This window comes from Phaenicophaeus curvirostris, chromosome 1, assembly GCF_032191515.1.
Source record: "Phaenicophaeus curvirostris isolate KB17595 chromosome 1, BPBGC_Pcur_1.0, whole genome shotgun sequence".
Classification (NCBI taxonomy): domain Eukaryota; kingdom Metazoa; phylum Chordata; class Aves; order Cuculiformes; family Cuculidae; genus Phaenicophaeus; species Phaenicophaeus curvirostris.
Window position 1 is genome coordinate 167,617,282 of NC_091392.1, and position 19,699 is coordinate 167,636,980.

Here is a 19,699-nt window from a genome sequence, read left to right on the forward strand (position 1 = left end):
TATTACTCCCCCTGTGAATCTGAATGTGTGTATATATGTATATATTGCAAACACCAAGACACTAGTAAAGACTAAATTTTTAAGATAGAATTTACATTATAATGTCTTCTCTAGTCAACAGGCTGAATCTACCTACATGAATACTAAACAGTAAAAATAGCATTTGTTTTCAATTGTAAATGAAGGTGCATTTTCCAGAGGCAAGCCTAAAATGATTAGCTCCAGTAATCACTCTCAATTGCCTGTATTCCACATTTCGAAGTCAATCATCTTAACAGTATCATTTGACATCTTCTGTGTGTTATTTAATCATTTTTTTCTAACTCCTGAAGAGTTGTTACTGGTGTGCCACAAGGAGACTGTAACAACAGAATAAAAAGTCAACAAGCTTTTAGTATGTTGAGCATATAAACAAATAGAGAAGAGGCAATAAGTTCTTATGTAGGACGTACGTATTTATCTAAACAAAACCATTTAGATTTGAAGCAAGTTATGTCTGCAAAGTCAGTAACACAGAAGTTGGAGTATGCCAGATTAAACGTTGCCTGGGAAGTGGGTATTTGTTATGAGGTTTGTTATTCCAGAGTCCTGCTTTCCTTCCCATAAAATGTATGGCTTATTTAAAGCATCATTTGCCGTAATTAATTCAGTAAGGATCCAGTCATTATGTCATTTTGTTACAACCCAGTCAGTTTGTTATTTTGTTTGGTGCAAAGACAGAATTCTAATTTCTTCAGAGGCCATTCTATTGCACTAGTCCCTACAGTATCTGTGAGCTTTTTGTACATCGATTACTTTATCTTCGGAGCATTCCCCCGAGGAAGTGAAATTTGGAGTATTCCTATTTGAAAGCTGGGAAATTGAATCACAGAAAGATTAAGGTGACAGTTTGCTTAACTTTTGAGTATGGAGTATCTGTTTTTTCAGGATTCTTTGCATTTTTGGCAAATGTCTTCACTATATTTAAAATCACTATTCCTCTTGAATTCAGTTTCATTTATGGACTGAGATACCAAGGTGGAAAATTATAAAATGAGCAACACATAATTACTGAGTATTTTGGAAGCATATATCCTAAAGAACTTACCCAAAACTACTTAGGAACAGCACTTCAGCTTTTTCACCGTGATTATCCATTGTTTTCCAGTTCTCATCTCCCTGCTTACGATCATTTCATATATTTCTGTTTCTGCAACAAAGGAAATCAGGGACTTAAACACAGCTTTCTCATTAGTGACCTTTCCTTGATTCGTTTGTCCAAGATGGTGCAAGGAAAAAAAGCCAACTACCCATAGATTTCATTAAAAGACTGGACCTTAATATTTTCCAATCAGAATATTGGATAGCTTTGCAAAGGCAACCTTAATTCTGACATTTCCTGCCTATACTTTGCAGTCTTAACATGTAATTAGTATATTTTTTAAAGAAAAAGGGAAAAAATTCCAAAAATAGAGTGGGAATTTCTCATCATTTAATATTTTCAACATAACTGTCACACGACATTTCAGAACTTTTAGTTCTACCACAATATTTACCCCTAGAACCGAAATGTAACTGTAGGAGCTGATCGTCATTGTGGATCAACTATTATAGACTGACAGGTTTCAGAAATAGTTCAAGAAATAGTTCCAGAATAGCAGATCAATAATCCTAACTGTCAGGACTCTCTGTGTTCACTTCCAGTACTGGAAGGGGAATTCCATGAACTCCCATTTTTGTGTCCCTCTTAGCATCTGTTCCTGTTACTCCTGTAGCTCTGTGCCCCAGTGCCTCCTAGTTTCTTCCTCACCATTCCAATTCCAGCTTTTGTCAATGGCTAATCTCACTCCTTCTGGCTCTATATAACATAGTGTTGGTTTTTTTTTCCTAATGTCACATTCTTCCAGCCTTCTCTTCTGAACTCAGTTGCATGCCAGCCTGATTATATTTGTACAATTACAAGGTCTTTCTCTTCTCAGTGACCCCCAGACGACTGCCTCTGTCTGACCCTTCCTTCTTCTTCCTCTTACACAGATGTTTTGAGAGTCCTTACTGCATTGACATTCCCTGATATTGATCTTTCCTGTTTGGTACCGCATCTCTGTCTGTATTCTCTGCTTCCCCTGGCCTTCCCATAATGCTCATGCTCCCTGCTGTTTTCAGTACATGTTCTGTTTCTTCTTCTGCATCTGTCTGAATATCAGGGAGTGAAGGACTGAGAAAACCAAAGACAATTGCTCTCTTCTTATCTCAATATTTAGCATGACAGTTGTTTGCAGGAATGAGGAGAGAGTTGTAGGGAAAGAATTGCTTCACTCCTGTGGCACTAGGATAAAGCATGCTCAGTACAGGTGGACTCTGTGGAGAATTTAGCAGCAAAGGTCTACAAAAGCTTTGCAGTGGGTGAAACTGGGACTTTTCTAACATTTGTTTGAATTTTCTTAGGGCAACAAAGATTGCATCTTTCCAATTTCACAAAATTCCAATTAAATCCTTAAATTTTACCTATAAAAGATATTTTGTATAGTCTAATATATACTATGGAAAAATTATTCTATAAGATATATAAACATAGAATATACCTAATGAAGAATATAATGCTATCTCTTTCATGCTTCAGTTTGCTTACCAGGGAAATACTTAAGCCTTTCTTATTCCTCTCAAATTATATCTGTATCTCAATATCAAAGTATAATAGTAATAGGGTAATAGTCTCTTTATCCATGATCATTAATTTTTTTCAACTTGCTGTATTAAGTATGCTATGCATTTCTATAACTAAATAAAGCAAAGTAGAAAAGCTGCAGCGTTCTGTGGGGAAGTGAAATAATTGAATTACCAAGTGTAATTTCAACATTTAATAAAATATGATGTAAGGAAATCATAATTAAAAGTAAAGATTTTATCTGCTATTTATTATAAATAAAAAGATACTTGTCAACTGAAGTTATACTTGATGTTGATATTTTTAAGTTATACTTAATGTTGATATTTTTAATTATCACTTTTGTGAGTAAGGAGTAGAACTAATTTAAACATAAAGGTAATTGTACTTGTCAATAAGTGGGGTGTGTTCTGTTCTGTTTTTCATCGTGTGGCACTCATTCAGATTCACTTTTAGTTCATGTAAAGTTTTTTTAAAATGGGAGAGATAAAAGACTATTAAAAGAAGCAATAAAGGATATTTTAGGGTTGAGTTTGTTGTTGTTGTTTTTTTTTTTAAATACTGGATAGAGAGTAGTTTACTGGAATATCCATAAAGTGCTGACAAATAGTCATAATAAATAACCAAATTATGGGTCTCAAACATACTTATGTATTTTTAACTGATACAAAGAAATACTAAGTTATTAGGAACTGGTGTAGACACTGGTTTTAAATGTTTTCTTTCTTGCTTCTGTTTAAAATAATAATAAAGCAGATTATCCTCTTCTCCATACATATTGTAGGTTCACTAGATGCCTATGCCTAGCTCCCAATCCGGTTTCCCAAGACCCCCTCATCCCACACAAAAAGGTACCATACAAAGATAATGTTTGACTTTTATTTACTGTTGTGTTGCCAGACCTCTTACTAAGCACTAGTACAATGACATTTACTGATGTTCTTATTTCCATTGACTTTTTCTTCCCTATGTAGTTACTTACCATGTATTTGTCAGCCTACATTATTAATTTCCTCTATAAATCCCCATTCCCAGTTTTCTCTCTCCCACTAGTTTCCCTCCCAAGTCCTGTACATTCATCTTCATTCCATTTAATGACCACTTCTTTTACACATTACCTAAATTCATCTAAAAATTTTCTGCTTCTGCACTGTCTTTCCCCTTGACCATTCTTTTCACAATGGTGTCCCCATCATGTCTTCCTTTTCCCAAATTGCTCCCAAATTGTTTTGTGCTTTTCTCCCAAAGCTATCCTGATAAGAATAGGAAGTTGAACCAAATGCTCTGCCTCTCAGGCTGCTATTTTGTTTATCTTCTCCATTTCTTTCCTACTTTCTACCAACTAAATTCCAACTTCTACGTGCCATCATTCCAGCATCTTCTAAAGCCAGCTCCACAATTTTCTGCTAACATTCTTTTCATCCTGTTCAGTTCCCATGAATTCTCAGGCCTGTCTTTTTTTTTACACCAAAATGTCTGTTTGTGACCCTTTGTACTTTGCCTGTGCTCAAAATTTTCCCGTCCTACTCTACTGTCTCCCTTACTCTGCATTTTCCTCTAGTGGAAATTTTGTTGCTTTTGTCTGTCAATCAAAATTTCATATCTCACTTCCTAATTCTGCTGCAGATAGTATTTTCCTTCTAGCCTTTCTGCAAACGAGTCTCTTACTTTCCCTGACCCTTAGAAAAATAAACTTATGCTTTCTAAGTCCTTTATCTTTTCTAATTCTTCACCTCTTCTGTAGGCTCATATTAACAGTACAGTTAAGTGGCTTCAGACTATGCTTTCCTGATGTAAGAAAAAGAGCCATTCAGCTACCATGAACATAAAAGCTTCCAGGGCCATGTGTCTTTTTCCCTCCCCAAAAGGACAAGTCAGGAAGTGGAGATGTTGAGCAGATCCAGGAATACAGAAATAAAGAAACTACAACTCGGCATACTTACTGCATAGTCCTGTATGAGTTACTTGTAACACCTTTGAAGGCTACTGAGAAAGAGTGAGAAAGAAATTATGATTTAACTTCTCCCATACCAAGAAACATGCATGCATTTTGCTGCCTAAGTACTAGAGGAAAGCTGTTCTACAGCTGCCTTCCACACTAACAAAAATTGCTTAGATAGAGCTTCATTTGCCTGAAAACCTAACCTAAACTGATTTCTGTATTGGTTTGAATATTGTTAAATGTATTTTTCAACAAGCAAAATCAGTGTAATAATCTCAGCAAAGAGTAGACCTTGATTCTTTCTTACTATATTTGTGTTTTGAAAGATAGCTATCTGAAGGACTTCCATGTTGAAAAAGAGCTTTTGATGGTTCTGCGAAGCTTGTGCGCACAATTTCTTTTCTGATGTATAAGTCTTGGACAAAAGCATGTGGAAATGTGTGATGATATTTCATATGAGATCAAAAACTTTATTGGAAAAGGCCATTATCAAAGTTGTAAAGTCAAACATTCCAAAATTAGGAAATGGCAGAATTAAGGTTGTCTTCCGCACCTTTGTTCAACTGTCTTTGTATATGCATCATGATATAATCTTTAATTATATGATTAGATACTGTATTTTTCACAGTACCCCATCTTATTCAGTGCAGGGGACAAGGATGTGGTTGAATAAATGGATATCTATCCAATATTTTCTTTATCTTCAGTGTTCAGTGTGTGTTCTTATGCTTTATATAGCAACTGGTATATAAAACTTTCGTCATTAGATGTCATGCTTTACAGAAGAGGTGTGAATTATTATCTCAGTTTCTTTTGTATGTTAAACATTGATTTTGGCATTTCCTTACAGTTGAGTGGTTGACTTCACCATTTGAATAATGTCCTCAGTAACCATTTCCTAGGGTTTTCTTTTTAACAAGTAAACTACAAAGTTAGAAGTTTCACTGTGAGAAGACATCTTATCACCTTGTGGATTTGAATCTTTAGATGCACAGTGACAAAGCTAAAAAAGAAACTGATAAACTGTAATAAGACATTATTATAAGCAGCATAGTCTAAGGAATGACCATTTTGCCATGGGGGTTTTACAGATACTTGTTGACATAAAGACAATCTTGGGATACATTTCATGCTCTTAGGCACAGAATTTTCCTTTTTCTTTTCTTGCAAGCTTTATCACTTTCAACAGTGTCTCCATCAAGCTTTCTTATTCTTGTTTCTCCCTTATCTCTGGCGTTTGTATCAGTCCTAATATCCATTTCCAGATTTTATAATCTCTTTCTCGACTCTTACTTGTCTCACCTTTCAGTACCAGTATGTATTTGTATCCAGTCATAATTCCAGCCTCTAATTTTAAGTTCTTATGCCTAATATCCTTGTTAATCAGCATCCAGACATCTCCAGATATTGATTTGTAATACTCGTATTTGCATGCCACATATCCAATTACTTGTCAAGATTTCTCCCTATAAGAGACTTCAAATTACTTTATCTGACTTTCTTGCCCTGTCTGTGTTTTGTCCCACATGTTTCCTTCTATTCTTGTTGCCTAGTCAGACTAAATCACTCCATCCCCCAGCTTCAGTCTCAGTTACTGTCAGCCAGCCATTTCTGTTACTAGCTCCTTTTCACTGTCTCCCAGTTGATGGTTTCTGTAGTTCTATCTCCGTGTTTAACCAATCTCAGCCACTCCCCTAGTCACATTTTCTGTCTTTATTCCCAATTCCAACTTACTCAGATTTCTTGTCCTATTTTCTCTGAATCTTAAGTTTTATATGAGTTCATGTTTGTAGACTTTGAGATTACTGTTGGCTGCTAATCATAGATAGGATACATTTTCCAGTGCAAGAATACTCTCAAATCAACTAATGACTTTTTAAAAATAGTTTTCAATATCCTCAAATGACAGGCCGTATATTTCTTTTCTAGGAGCATCAGCTCTCTTTGAAACACATTTAAATAAAATGTTTTGCCCCTGATATTGGCTGTGATGACCTGCATCAAGTCCATTTCATTTACCTTTTTGTCCATTTTGTTTACCATTCTGTTATCGTTCTACAGAAGCCCTTCAATAATAGCATCTTTCTCCTAGGGCTTCTGTCTCCTATTTTTGCATTTCTGCCTATTCCTGTCTGCGTCCTCATTCCTTTTAATCAAAGGCAATTCTATTTTCTCCCATAGCTCCTCAAAATCGAGGTCATCCAACTGCATAATGCCATGTAAACCAATGGTCATATATTCTTTACAGCATTAATTATTTAAACACAAGCAAAGAAAAGCACTTGACTCTTTATATATTTTTGCAAGTTTTCTATTGCTTTTTTCTCATTATAACGGCTTAAAAATGTTAGATACACATATGTATCAACTTGTAAATTTTGCATTTTGATTCAATCGACACTTCTTCATCACTTACCCCATTTTTATTGCCACTTAGTATGTACTATGGATTTGTTGTTACTCATTTATTATTGCACAGGACTTCTAGCAGAAAGGTTCTTGGGGTTAGTAGACAGCCAGGATTTTCAAATGGCTTTGTCAGGTCGTTTTCAGAATGAGTATATATTTTCACTTTCTCATGTGACATTCCTTTTTCTCTGCAGACCTGTTTCAACACTGTTTCACCTTCCCTTGTATAGATACTTTCCTATCTTCCTTTCATCTCTGTATCAACCTCCTCCTCTGGCAAATATTACTTCTGCATATCCCAAATCTTTCTTATCAGGCCACATCTCTGACCTGCGAGGCCATGTGTGTAGGATCTGGAGCTATGTGTCTGCTGGTTGACCAGGTGGCTGACTAGGAGATATATACAGTCTGAGGGATCAGTGACAAGCTGGGAGATCTGCATTTTCTGATGGACATCTTGTTGCTGCCTCTTGGCAGCTGGGCAAATCGAACAGTACATGATGCTTCTCAGCAGCTGATGGGCCAAACAAATGTTTTTTTCAAGCTGCAAGAGACCCACAACCCACCTGTTGTGCAGGCCTGCTAGAAAGGTTGAACATTTCAGCAGGGAAAAGAAGTCAGGAGCTAGAAACAAAGCTGTCAGATGCCTGGAAGGCAAAGAGAATTTTTTTTTTTCTAGATATATTGAATAACTGCCCAAGGAAACATCTGCTACTTAGCTAAGCTGTTTATGGAAACAAACAGCTGACTATTCTAGACCCATAGAAATATAAATAGGTTCTATGTAGCTGTAATGACTGGGGGTTTATTTGGAAATGAACTTTTCTGTGATTTTTAGGCCACTTAGCCTTTTATTCCATTAGGCCAGAGAGTTTGGGGTTTTTTTAAAAAAAAATTAATAATTTTCATTTAATTTGTCAGAAAAAATCTTTTATTCAGCTTAGGAATGAACAGATACAAACCAGGTCCATTGTTTGTGAAATACTGTGTCTTGTGAGAGTGTGGCTCCTAGATATTCTAGGACCTGTATGCCATGGTAGTGATCTGAGCTTCCAAAAGAAGTGTGAAAAAGACAACACAATGGAGCAAAGCTGTTGTAGTTACCCACTGGGGAGGAATGTCTGCTGTCCTGTTATTGATCCTTCTCTGCATTCCAGAGTCTGTCAAACAAATTGATGCATTGGTGAGAACGTATGCACACACACTATTCAATTTTACATGCGGAAGCATAGTGTGTTTTCTGCATTGTTCTTCTCTTTTTGTCTTTCTTATACAAAAACCCACACACACATATTTTCAGACCTAGTGGTGGTGTTGAAGGAGGGAAGATGTTAGAAGTTTAAGGTTTTACCCTCAGTGACGTTTAGTGAAGCTGCTGTACTAATTCCATTTCGTTAGTCCACCTGACTCTATTTTATTTTTGTTCAGTCTTCCTGAAATATTTGCTGGTTAAATATTGTTCCTATTTGCAGTAACAAATACTTATAATGCCTCATTTTTGTACTGATTACTGCCTTAAACTTCAGCTGCGTTTTGACTGCAGTGTGTAATGCCTTGTATTAATGTCAGGGTCGTGCATTTACTATTAATCTGTATAGTGCTGTGCACTTCTATGAAATTATATACACAATAGTAAATAACAACATTAATCTGCGTGCACCCCCTTGAATTTCATTATCATTGCAGAAAGTGTATCTCTGAAAATAAGTTCTCTAATTTTTATGCATTTTAGAAAGACTGGGCTCCCTTCCTGTTTATCAATTTAAATAGTTTATTTCCCCTAAGAAGAGTAATCTTTAGAAGCTTTACACTAGATATTTATGACATCTCTTGCTAGTTTGCCTGTCTTTTACTGTTGAAATTTGAATATTCAGTGAGGAAACATACAATAATGGTTTATTTTGCATCATATTTCCTTGTCCGTGAATAAATACTGAAATTATCTTACAATACATGGAAAACAACAGTAATAAGTATGTTCCTTATCCCCCTGCCCAGGAGTTCAGCACTTTGGCAGGTTTTCAACTCAAGCTAATCAATTAAAGACAGCATTGATTAACTTAAACAGAAGGTCGTATTGATTGCAGGCAGTAACTTATAAATAGACAATTGTTTCATAGTGTTCATAGGTCATTGTTATCTACACCTTTGAACTTAAAGATACATAAACCTGTTATCTGTCATCCAAAAAGCAAAGAAAGGGCATACAGTTAATAAGCAGTTACATATATGTTGCAAAGTATTCTTATAGAGCCCTCATTCAGCACTTCAACTCTTACATGAACTTCTTCACATTTTCTTTGAAATACCTATCTATTGCACTTTACATCTCATTTTATAGCTGTATATATACCAAGCTGCTGGAAATCAAATATGTTCATGGCTTTTCTACTGAGATAAATGATTAATCAATCAGAGGCTTTCTTCCAACGTGGCACTTTAGTGCACTTTTAAAGCAACTATGTGTAAAATTAATGACTAAGCATGAACAGAGTCAAGGGAAAAAATTAAGAACAATAAGAATATTAAATAAAACTCATTCTGCACCAAAGAGGCTATTAAGATTTTATATAGAGTTGGTTTGACTTGCATCACTTTTGTTCGTCTCTTCCTTCCTGCCTCCTCCATGTTCATATTATTCAAAGAGGGAAGGATAGGATAGACAAATTCTTAACTAATAGATCTTTCTGGTCACCTCGGTCGTTTTGCTACCTGGGAAAGATAGACACTGCAAGCCACCATCCTACCTATTTATGTTTCCCTTCATCTTCTCCCTGAGAAAGTAACAGAAACCTGAACAGACTAGTAAACCACACACTTCTAGCATAGTCAAATCAGCTGAAAAGCAAACCCTTTTTTTCCCTTCTAGCGAATGAACTAAAAGACTTTATTTTTTAAACTAAGATAAAAAATTTATTAAAACAACAACATCCTTATAGCAAAACATTTCTATAGTGTGTCATGAAACAAATATAAACAAAGTTGATTCCTAGTTCATTCACAACTAAACCATAAACTATGCCTCTTTCCATTGGTCAGAAGGCTATATCTGTTGACTGTAAGCTGCATATCAGCATTTGCCTCTACACAGTGTGGAGTCTCCTTTGCTCTTTCTTTTTTGTTCCCTCAGCCACATCCACTACTTCTTAGACAAGTGCTGGAAAGTGGCATCATGTCAGCTGTAATGTCTGTAATAAAGAAGATTGTTTCTTGGCATTTGGGTTTTAAACTACTATAGAGATTAAAATATGCCTGGTATTTGTGTATCAACACCTTATAAAGGAATTTCATCTGTCAATATTAGTATCGCATTCTTTTATGAAATCATTAAAACTTCAAAATATTTCATGGCTTGATGTTTTTCTAATGGTTGTGCTTCCCTTGTGACTTGTCATGTGAAGCATGAGGGAGACAATTCTTATGTCAAAATAACAGTAATAATTTTCAGTTCTGCTAGAACTACTATGCTTCAAAGAACTACTAGTACTTGGTAAGTTACTTGAGCCACTTAGCACACGTAGAAGGGAATCTATTAGAGAAGGAGATCTGTGTCTCCTTCCTGAAAGGTACCTCAGCTTGGGCAGATAAAAAGAAACACCAAATCCAGATTAGATTTCAAATCTTGAATTTCAGGTTCAGTCAAATCTAAAATATTAAGTATGAACAGTGGCTATCCTGTTCACCGCTCTTTTTGACTGTCAGACACCGAAAAAGAAAATTTGTTAGCAAAGCAATGTAAGCTAATCTATGAAGGAAAATCATCATCAATTTCTCATCTCATCCTTGCATGTCTGCAACTGAAAAGGGATTTTCAGAGAGAAGTTAAGATATATCTTAACAACATTAATCATTATACTACCTAAAAACTGATTTAGTTCTCCACTGCTTCAATCACCCCATCGTAGGAAGCCACTGAATTGATCAGACAGGATTTGCCCCTGGTGAAGCTGTGTTGGCTGCCATTAATCACTTCCATGTCCTCCATGTGCTTTAGCATAGCTTCTTGGAGGATGTGATCCATGATCTTCCCAGGCACAGAGGTGAGGCTGACAGGTCAGTAGTAATCAGGGTTGTCTTTTCTGCCCTTTTAAAAAATGAGCACAACATTACCCTTCTTCCAGTCACCAGGGATGTCTCCCGATTCTCCTGAGTCATGCCTATGGAAGATCCAAGCCTTTCTGGAGCAGCAGCTAGCAGCTATGCGGGATATGGAAGGCTGATTCAAATCATACCTGATGTTGAATTAAGCACTTCTTGCTCATTTAGAACATTTTTGAACATATTAAATTTTTTATTTGTGTTATATTAAATGGACATTTATGGCTTATGGTATATTGTGAATGAAAAAGTGTTTATTACTACATTAATTCCAAAGAGAAGGCCTGTGCCACTCTTCTAGCATTTTTAGTGGAAACAGTCAAACATTCATGGGGTCATTTCTCTAGATCTTGCTCTCCTATTATCTGTTGACTCAGTTGTATTTTACATAGCATTTGACTGAGATATGAAAATGTGAGATGTGGAAAAAAGTTGTGGGTTTTTTTGTTTTGTTTTTAAAGAAGTTCAAACTCACTGACTTTCAAAAAGATCTGATATTTTTCACCATATTTGACTCAGCAGCCCTTTGGCCAAGTAGACACCTGGCCCTCAATATGCCAGCCCAGAACTTTGTTGATAAACCTTGGAGTATTCTTGTACTTTCTCTTTTCTCTGGAAGACCTTTGCCTTCTTTCTCTACATTCAGTATTAAAATCTTTCCGTAGCTGCTTCCTTCTTTTCTGCTTTGTTTTGTTTTGTTTTGTTTTGTTTTGTTTTGTTTTTAAACTCAGTTTCACCATGAAGCTTGCAATAGTAACCATATGAAGAAATAGCTGAAGAAGTAAAGTTGGTCTTTAGCAGACATTGAACAGAATTTATTCATGAAGAGTGTATAATTCTTTTTAATTGCTGATGTAAATATGTATGTGAAAACAGAAAACAAAATCAAGCATCAAGCTGAATGAAAGCTTGTTTGTGCATAATAGTTCTGAGAAACTGTTTAAGGACAGATTATTCATGAGAAAACACTTGATTTCTTAAGTCTACCAAAATTAGCTAATCCAAAAATAGTATATTAAATTGCTGTTATTTCAGAGGATACTTCAATTATAATCATTTTTCTACATTAATGTAAGTTTTAGTAAACAGATATCTATTTGTTTGTTTGTTTGTTTGTTTGTTTTACTGATTCAAGTTTGCAACATTGTGGCCTGTGTCAGGTAAATTTTTTTGAGCTACGTCAGGAGTAACTGGAAAGCTAGTAGAAATGTTATCATTGTAGTATCTTGAAAACTTTGCAGTCTTTACTGGATTTAATCTTGTCATCAGGTAATATAGTGATGCAGAACAAAGCAAGTATCTTTCTGTCATACAGGGGCTGAGGAGCTTAATCATAGATATGTTGGAAATCTGTGGTAGATCAGAGGCTGAACTTAAATTTTGCAAGAGTGAAGTTTCATGGTTTTGCCCTCCCTTTTATATCTTTCTTCATGCTCTGTCATTGCATAGAAATATGGAAAACTAAATGGAATTTATCCACTTCAATACTGGTGGTAGAATATATGTCCCAAAATTTCATGCTAATAGAATACATGTAACACATCATCTGTGCTAGTTCTGCACTTGCTCAGGCTGATGGATAACCTCTATGAATATCCAGCTGATGACAAAGTGCACCTGGTGTATGTCATTTCAAGTCTTCTCCTTGTTAGACACAGCTTTGAAAGTACAACACTTGTTGCCTATCATTATTTGATTATTACTTGATTTGATATGGTTACACTTCATATACCGAGTTGACCATATGTGTTCAGCTTTCGTAAAAAAAAACCCAACATAAACTCTAGATTCTTTTACTTCTATGTAGACATAAACAGTTTGGTCAAAATACCTTCCATAATGACATGTAAAAGGTTTGAAGGTAGAGAAAAGTGATGGGGAACGGATTATTTAAATTATACAGGTTCTGCCAGCTTCCTAACCCTAAAACTCAATTAAATTTTGTAGAATCATGGAATTTTAGAATCGCTAGGTTGGAAAAGACCATCGAGCCTAACCATACCTGTCCACTACTAAATCAAATCCCTAAACACCCCATCTGCCTGTCTTTTAAATTCCTCCAGGGATGGTGACTCAACCACCTCCCTGGGCAGCCTGTTCCAGTGCTTGATAACCATTTCTATGAAGAAATTTTTCCTAATGTTCAGTCTGAACCTCTGCTGGTGCAGCTTGAGGCCATTCCCTCTCATCCTATCACCTATCACTTGGGAGAAGAGACCAACACTCACCTTGCTACAACCTCCTTTCAGGTAGTTGTAGATGGTGATAAGGTCTCCCCTCATCCTCCTCTTCACTAGGCTAAACAACCCTAGTTCCCTCAGCCTCACTACACTTGTTCTCCATCCCCTTCACCAGCTCTGTTGTTCTTCTCTGGATGTGCTCCAGGACCTCAATGTCTTTCTCGTAGTCAGGGGCCCAAAACTGAACGCAGTATTCGAGGTGTGGCCTCACCAGTGCTGAGTACAGGGGCAGAATCACTTCACATGTCCTGCTGGCCACGCTATTTCTGATACAAGCCAAGATGCTATTGGCCTTCCTGGCCACCTGGACACACTGCTGCTTTTATTCATCTAGCTGTCAACAAACACCCCCAGGTCCTTCTCCAATGGGGATGCCTCCCCAACTCCAAGCCATGGTGTTGTTGTTTACAAGGACTCTGCACTTGGCCTTGTTAAACCTCATCCTGCTGGCCTCAGTCCATTGATCCAGCCTGTTCAGATCCCTCTGTAGAGCCTCCCTACCCTCAAGCGGATCGACATTTCCTCCCAGTTTAGTGTCAGTGAAGTTACTAAGGGTTCACTCAATCCCCTCGTGCAGATCATTGATGAAGATATTGAACAGAACTGAACACTGAGCCCTGGGGAACACCACTTGTGACCAGTCTCCAGCTGGATTTAACTATTTTAACCACAACTCTTCGTGCCTGGCTATGCAGCCAGTTTTTAATGCAGCAGAGGGGATACCTGTTGAGGCAGGTGGCAACCAGTTTCTCATGAAGAATGCTGTGAGAAACGATGTCAAAGGCTGAGGCCCAGGTACACTATATCCACAGCCTTTCCCTCATCCGTTAAATGGGCTACCTTGTCATAGAAGGCAATCAGGTTAGTTTGGCAGGACCTGCCTTTCATAAACCCGTGCTGACTGGGCCTGGACATGCTGTCTTGCATGTACTGCATGGTAACAATCAAGATGACCTGCTCCATGACCTTACCCGGTACTGAGGTCAGACTGACAGGCCTGTAGTTTCCTGGAGCCTCCCTCTGACCCTTCTTTTAAATGGGCGCAAGGTTTGCCAGCCTCCAGTCAAGTGGAACTTCCCCAGTCAGCCAGGACTGCTGGTAAATGATGGAAAGGGGTTTGGCAAGCACCTCCACCAGCTCCCTTTATTCCCTCAGATGGATCCCATCTGGTCCTACAGACTTGTGAATGTCTAATTGGCTGAGCAGGTCTCTAGCCACTTCCTCATGGATCATGGGAGCTTTGTTCTACTCTTCCTCCATGTCTTCTGGTTTATAAGGCCTTCCTTTTGTTATTGATATATTCGTAGAAATATTTTTTTGTTATCTTTCACAGAACTGGCCAATCTAAGTTTTAGTTGGGCTTTAGCCCTTCTGATTTTCTCTCTCTGTGATCTCACTTCATCTCTGAAGTCCTCCCAAGATACCTGCCCCTTCTTTCAAAGCTCATAAACTTTCATCTTTTTTCTGAGATCTACCCAAATCTCTCTGCTCAACCAACCTGGTTTTCTTCCCTGCTGGCTCATTTTCTGGCACACAGGAATATCCTGATCTTATGCCACTAGTATTTCCTTCTTAGAGCATCCAGCCCTCTTAGGCTCTTAAGGACGGTCTCCCATGGAACTTTATCAGTCAGCCTTCTGAACAGTCCAAAGTCTGCCCTCTGGAAGTCCAAGGTGGCTGAAAATTTCTGTCTTCAGCTTCCTGTTATAGAGACAGGCTCAATCTGGTATAGTTTTCTACTCACAGAAGTGAAGATAAACCAGAATCAGTCTTCTGTACTTCAGGAGATGAAGAGCATGCATTTATTATATGCTTTCCTTTTGAAGTTTTGGTCAGAATCAGAAAGAAGATGTAACATTTAATTAAACCTGAGTCATCAAATGCAAATCTGTCCTCAAGAATGCTATGGCAACAGAAAGAAGCAAAGTAGTTGCCAGTCATTTCTGTGAAAGCGTATTCAATACATTTCTTCTGTGAGGTAAACCTATCTTACATCAGCAATGGTGCAATAGTATTCATTAGATCTTTTGATGTGATTGTTCCTACCTATGTCCCCTTGAATATTTATGAAATTACTGTCCCTGATCACAACCAAGGTAAACAAAAATTAGTGAAGTAATATAGCCAAGTAATTAAATTTCCCTCAAAGTTTTGCATAAATATATTTTGAGATGAGGTGATGGTTATGAGAAGCTAGTGACTGTGCTGGTAAACAACTTCTTCAGTTCATTGGAGAAGTTACATGCATTCATGAATTCATATTTCTGATCATATTCCTGAATCAGGTACCATTCCTTATCTCAGGTCTTAGTGTCAGACTCACCTGCAAATCCAGATTTCAAGCCTGAAGGATTGTAGTGAGTTAGTCTTGCAAATATTGCATGAGGATCTTCTCAACTCTGAAGAGCAATAAGGGAAAAAACTATAAGGATGTTTATTTCATTTGGATGAAATTTGGAATTTCATCATTCCAGTATGAAGCATTTTGATAAGGAGTAACACACACAGTGAAGGGTAAGGCAAAAATTTTCAAGTACTGCATTTCCACCTGTTAAAATGGAAGAGCCAGTGAAGGCATTAAAAAGGAGTGATGATTCGAAGAAGCAGACTAGGAAAATACTTTTTGCCACATGGATAGAAGTAAGCTTTAGTAGGCAAGATAGGAGAAACAGCATAAAAATTTACATAGGAAAATAAGGGGTAGAGATTTTTTAAGGGAAGAAATTTAGACCTTATGTTGTAATGAAGAGTCAGAAGTAACAAACAAACAGAATACCTTGATTTTGAACTTCACTGACAGACAAGATGAAGAGTGGTTCATAGTGCCTTAGAGTAGTAGTAGTGGGGAAGAGGAGGAAAAGTCTGAACAGGTGAATGATTGAAAACCCTGTTTTCCCAACCACCTGGGGTACAATGCTCTATGTCATTTGTCAACGTGGATATGATGGCTGAATTTCTGTTTGTGGATTAGACTGCTCAGATAAAAAGCATGGATAGGGAGGCAATGGGAAGAAGATCTCAGGCCTAAGGAACTAAAAAAGTTGAGGGAAAAGCCAAGAAAATCAAACTGAGAAAGAAATTAGCCATATGGATGGAAAATGAGAAGATCTGAACAAAGGTAGAACAGTATTTGAATACCAAAAACCTTTAATCAAAGGCTGGTCTAGAAAAACTGAGGAGATAGGATATGAGGTGCTAGTTCTAAGATTTGGCTGAAAAGAAATAACTAAAAGACAGCCACATTAAATAAAAAATTGCGGAAGAAAGCTGACTAGCAACAGAATTGATGGTTAAGGAAGAAGGTACTTCCCAGCATTTTGCAAGTATTATGGTCATTCATGCATGTGTTTAACTGACACATTCTTACCAAATTAGAAACATAAATTATTATATCCATGTTGTTAAAGAATAAATGATAATTGAAAGAACAGGAAGTTTGACAAGTTTTAACTTTTAAGTCCTTCATTACCTTTTCTCTTATCAACAATTTCCCTGAAGACAGGATTCTGTTTATACAGAATTATTACAGTTTGAGTTCTAGAAATTTTCTTGGATATTTTTTCTAAACCTCTGTTGTAACTGCACTTGAGAATTTTCTCAATGGTAGTAATCATCTATCAAAATACGTCAAGGTAGACATGCCCCCATTTTCTCTCCCCTTATATTCACATAGAAAATCTTTATGTCTGTTGGAAGCTGTAGATTTGCCAGCTGACTGAAAGCAGAAACAAATTAAATCACTGCATTTTAATATCGGATTTCAGATGAATAGTATGTACACAGCAAAACTTTCAACAGGAGATGCCTTCAGTTGGAACTTGGTAAAAACTGGAAGGCATATTGCCTGCAGGGGAAAAAAATCACAGGTACCTGAAATTACATCACTTTTAATCTTGCAACAAGCTAAGAAATTCGGAGTGTAGGTGAACAAATGTCTTGAACAGCCTTCTAGTGATCTGTTCTTGTGAAGAGTACCAGCTAGTGATTTTCACTTCTTGTAGAAAACCTGGTTTGTATTTATGTAAGTGTTAAAAGTAAGAACAACTGAAAATCTACCTCTACATACTTTATCAATTGCATACATATGCATTCATGTTATGGAAAAAGAAAAGTCATTTTATTTTACCAGATTTAGAGAGAATGTCATAAACTCCTTTGTTAGTGCAATCTTTTGCTATAGCAGCATAAACTACAGAACAAGCTATTATATTTTGTGTATTGCATACCCTAAAATATGATTTAAATAAACAACATTGAAATCAAAGTTTCAATTTAGAAACTTAAATGTATTGTTGTGAAAAGCCTAGTCAGTTATATTTATATCTTCATATTTTCACAGGAAGAAAATGGTGTAGAAACACAGGGAATCCTCATGCTACATGCAAATGCAGTAGGTTTTAGATAACAGAATCAGCTCCACAATTTGCTCTTCTTAAAACCTGTAATAAAAAATAAAAATAAATGCCATCACCATACAAACTACAGAGGTGAAAAAATGCTGCATCTTGCATTTTTATACCTCCTGTGGCGAGGGACAGAATGCAGACATGCCACAATAATGTTTTTTATTTCTACTGTTCAAACCATATTAATGAGAACATCATTTTGGAGAACTAATTATTTCTATTTGTCTTGTGTCACACTTTCTAATTCCCCTATATTAGCACAGCCAAAGCAAATTAATTGCTTTTCCAGCAGTTGAACCTTGTCCAAGAATGAGCTCACATTCCCTTCCAGTTTTGCAGTTTCTAGGAGTGCATTGTGTCAAAAATTTCTCTTGATACTAAACATAGCCCAGAGAATATCTTTACAGATTTCTGTTGCTGCTCACTTGATGAAATTTATAAGTTTAAGTGACCCACTAGGAAAGATAAAGTTCTTAGCTGCAAGATTATACATCAAAACAGTTAAAGCGAAATTAAAATTAAATGAATGAATCTCACTGAAGCAAAAAAAGCAGTAATTAATGGTTCCCTTAATTGTCTTCATAAAATATTTGCATGGGTCTAATTTGCATAATTTGCATGTATTAATTAATCTTTCAAAGGAATTTTGTGCTGAGAGAAGCCAAAAAATCTCTTTGTTTTATTTAACATCTAATGAAATATTTATCTTCGTTAATGAACTTCTCATCTTCATTAAAATAAAAATTGCACAAGTTTGTATGTTTTAAATGTTTTTATAATTGAAGTATACAAAAAAATCTCTTCAGACCTACAGTATCTGAAAAACAAACACATTATTGCACATTCTGTGTCAGTTTGACTATAGCAACATTTAAAATTTGAGAAACCCTGTTCGGTCTACCAAGTTTTCAAGAGGTTCTAAATTATTTCAATTTCATGTTAATTGATGATTTTTTGTTTTTTAACTTTACAAATAGGGATGTAAAGGTAAACATTTTGGTATTTTTATTATTGTCAACCTGTTTATAAGTAACAGCTTTTGTAGAACAGTTATTATGTATAGAAAAAAAAGACTAATATAATGGTTTAAAATTTACAATACTGCAGGAGTTTGTACAAGATATGAGGTTAGTTTATATTCTGCTAGACTAACAGTCTAGGAAAAACAGTTTGTGACTCGCTGCCTGACATTTAGTGATTGAACCTAGAGTAAGACTGATGACAGGAACAGTTCTAAAGGATGGTAGCGGCAGAGGACCTGGTTAGACAGGCTGCTGTGATTAGCAACTTTGAGACAGTTTCTAACATGGCTAGACATTCAGAATGAGAATATGAAGTGCAAAAATAAAAAAAACAATACCAAAGATGGTTGCAAAATTTGAATATTGAAGTGTGAGGAGATAGAAAGAAATTAAGTACTTTGCAGGAAGCTATTTCTGTAAAGAAAATAGATGTAAGAGGACAATGATAAGCTTTTCAGGGTCAAAGGCGAAGGCTATTACTTAAAAAAGCAACCACCTAGAATCCAAAGGTAATGCATCAGGTACTTAATATTATTGGAAATAGAGCTTGTTGAAAAAGAAATGTATGTTTTAAATAAAATAGCTTCTATACAGAACCTTAACACTTTACACAGTAAGATTTCTGAAATGGAGTTTTGTGTTTTTCAAGGATAAGTACAATATTATTGGAATAATAAAATTATACTTGAAATAGGGAAAAGGTAGGGATTTAGAATACAAAGAAACTATATTTGCACAATGAAACACCATGATGGGATTTGTACTCATTTTCAATGTGCCTACATATGCTTAAGTCCTTGCATAAGGAGTTTATAAGCACATTAATGTGTTTGAATTCATTTTAGACATGCAATACCTTGGAAAGCCATCTCTGCAGAGATAGAAAAGTAGAAGCTGTTTAAAAGTGCTTTAAGATAGCATACTCATTGCATAAAAGA

General features: G+C 36.3%; 1 protein-coding gene across 4 annotated transcripts in view; it reads left to right on the plus strand.

Moving 5' to 3' along the window:
• DACH1 (dachshund family transcription factor 1) overlaps nucleotides 1-19,699 on the plus strand; it is a 371,721-nt gene that overhangs the window by 331,801 nt on the left and 20,221 nt on the right. For 2 of the 4 annotated variants that reach the window (XM_069880425.1, XM_069880442.1), the window contains one exon: nucleotides 3,429-3,495. The exons of the other annotated variants lie outside the window; for them this stretch is intronic. In XM_069880425.1, the coding sequence (XP_069736526.1) occupies nucleotides 3,429-3,451 (23 nt within the window). In that variant the 3' untranslated portion in view covers nucleotides 3,452-3,495. The remainder of the gene's footprint in view (nucleotides 1-3,428; nucleotides 3,496-19,699) is intronic. 4 annotated transcript variants of the gene reach the window in all.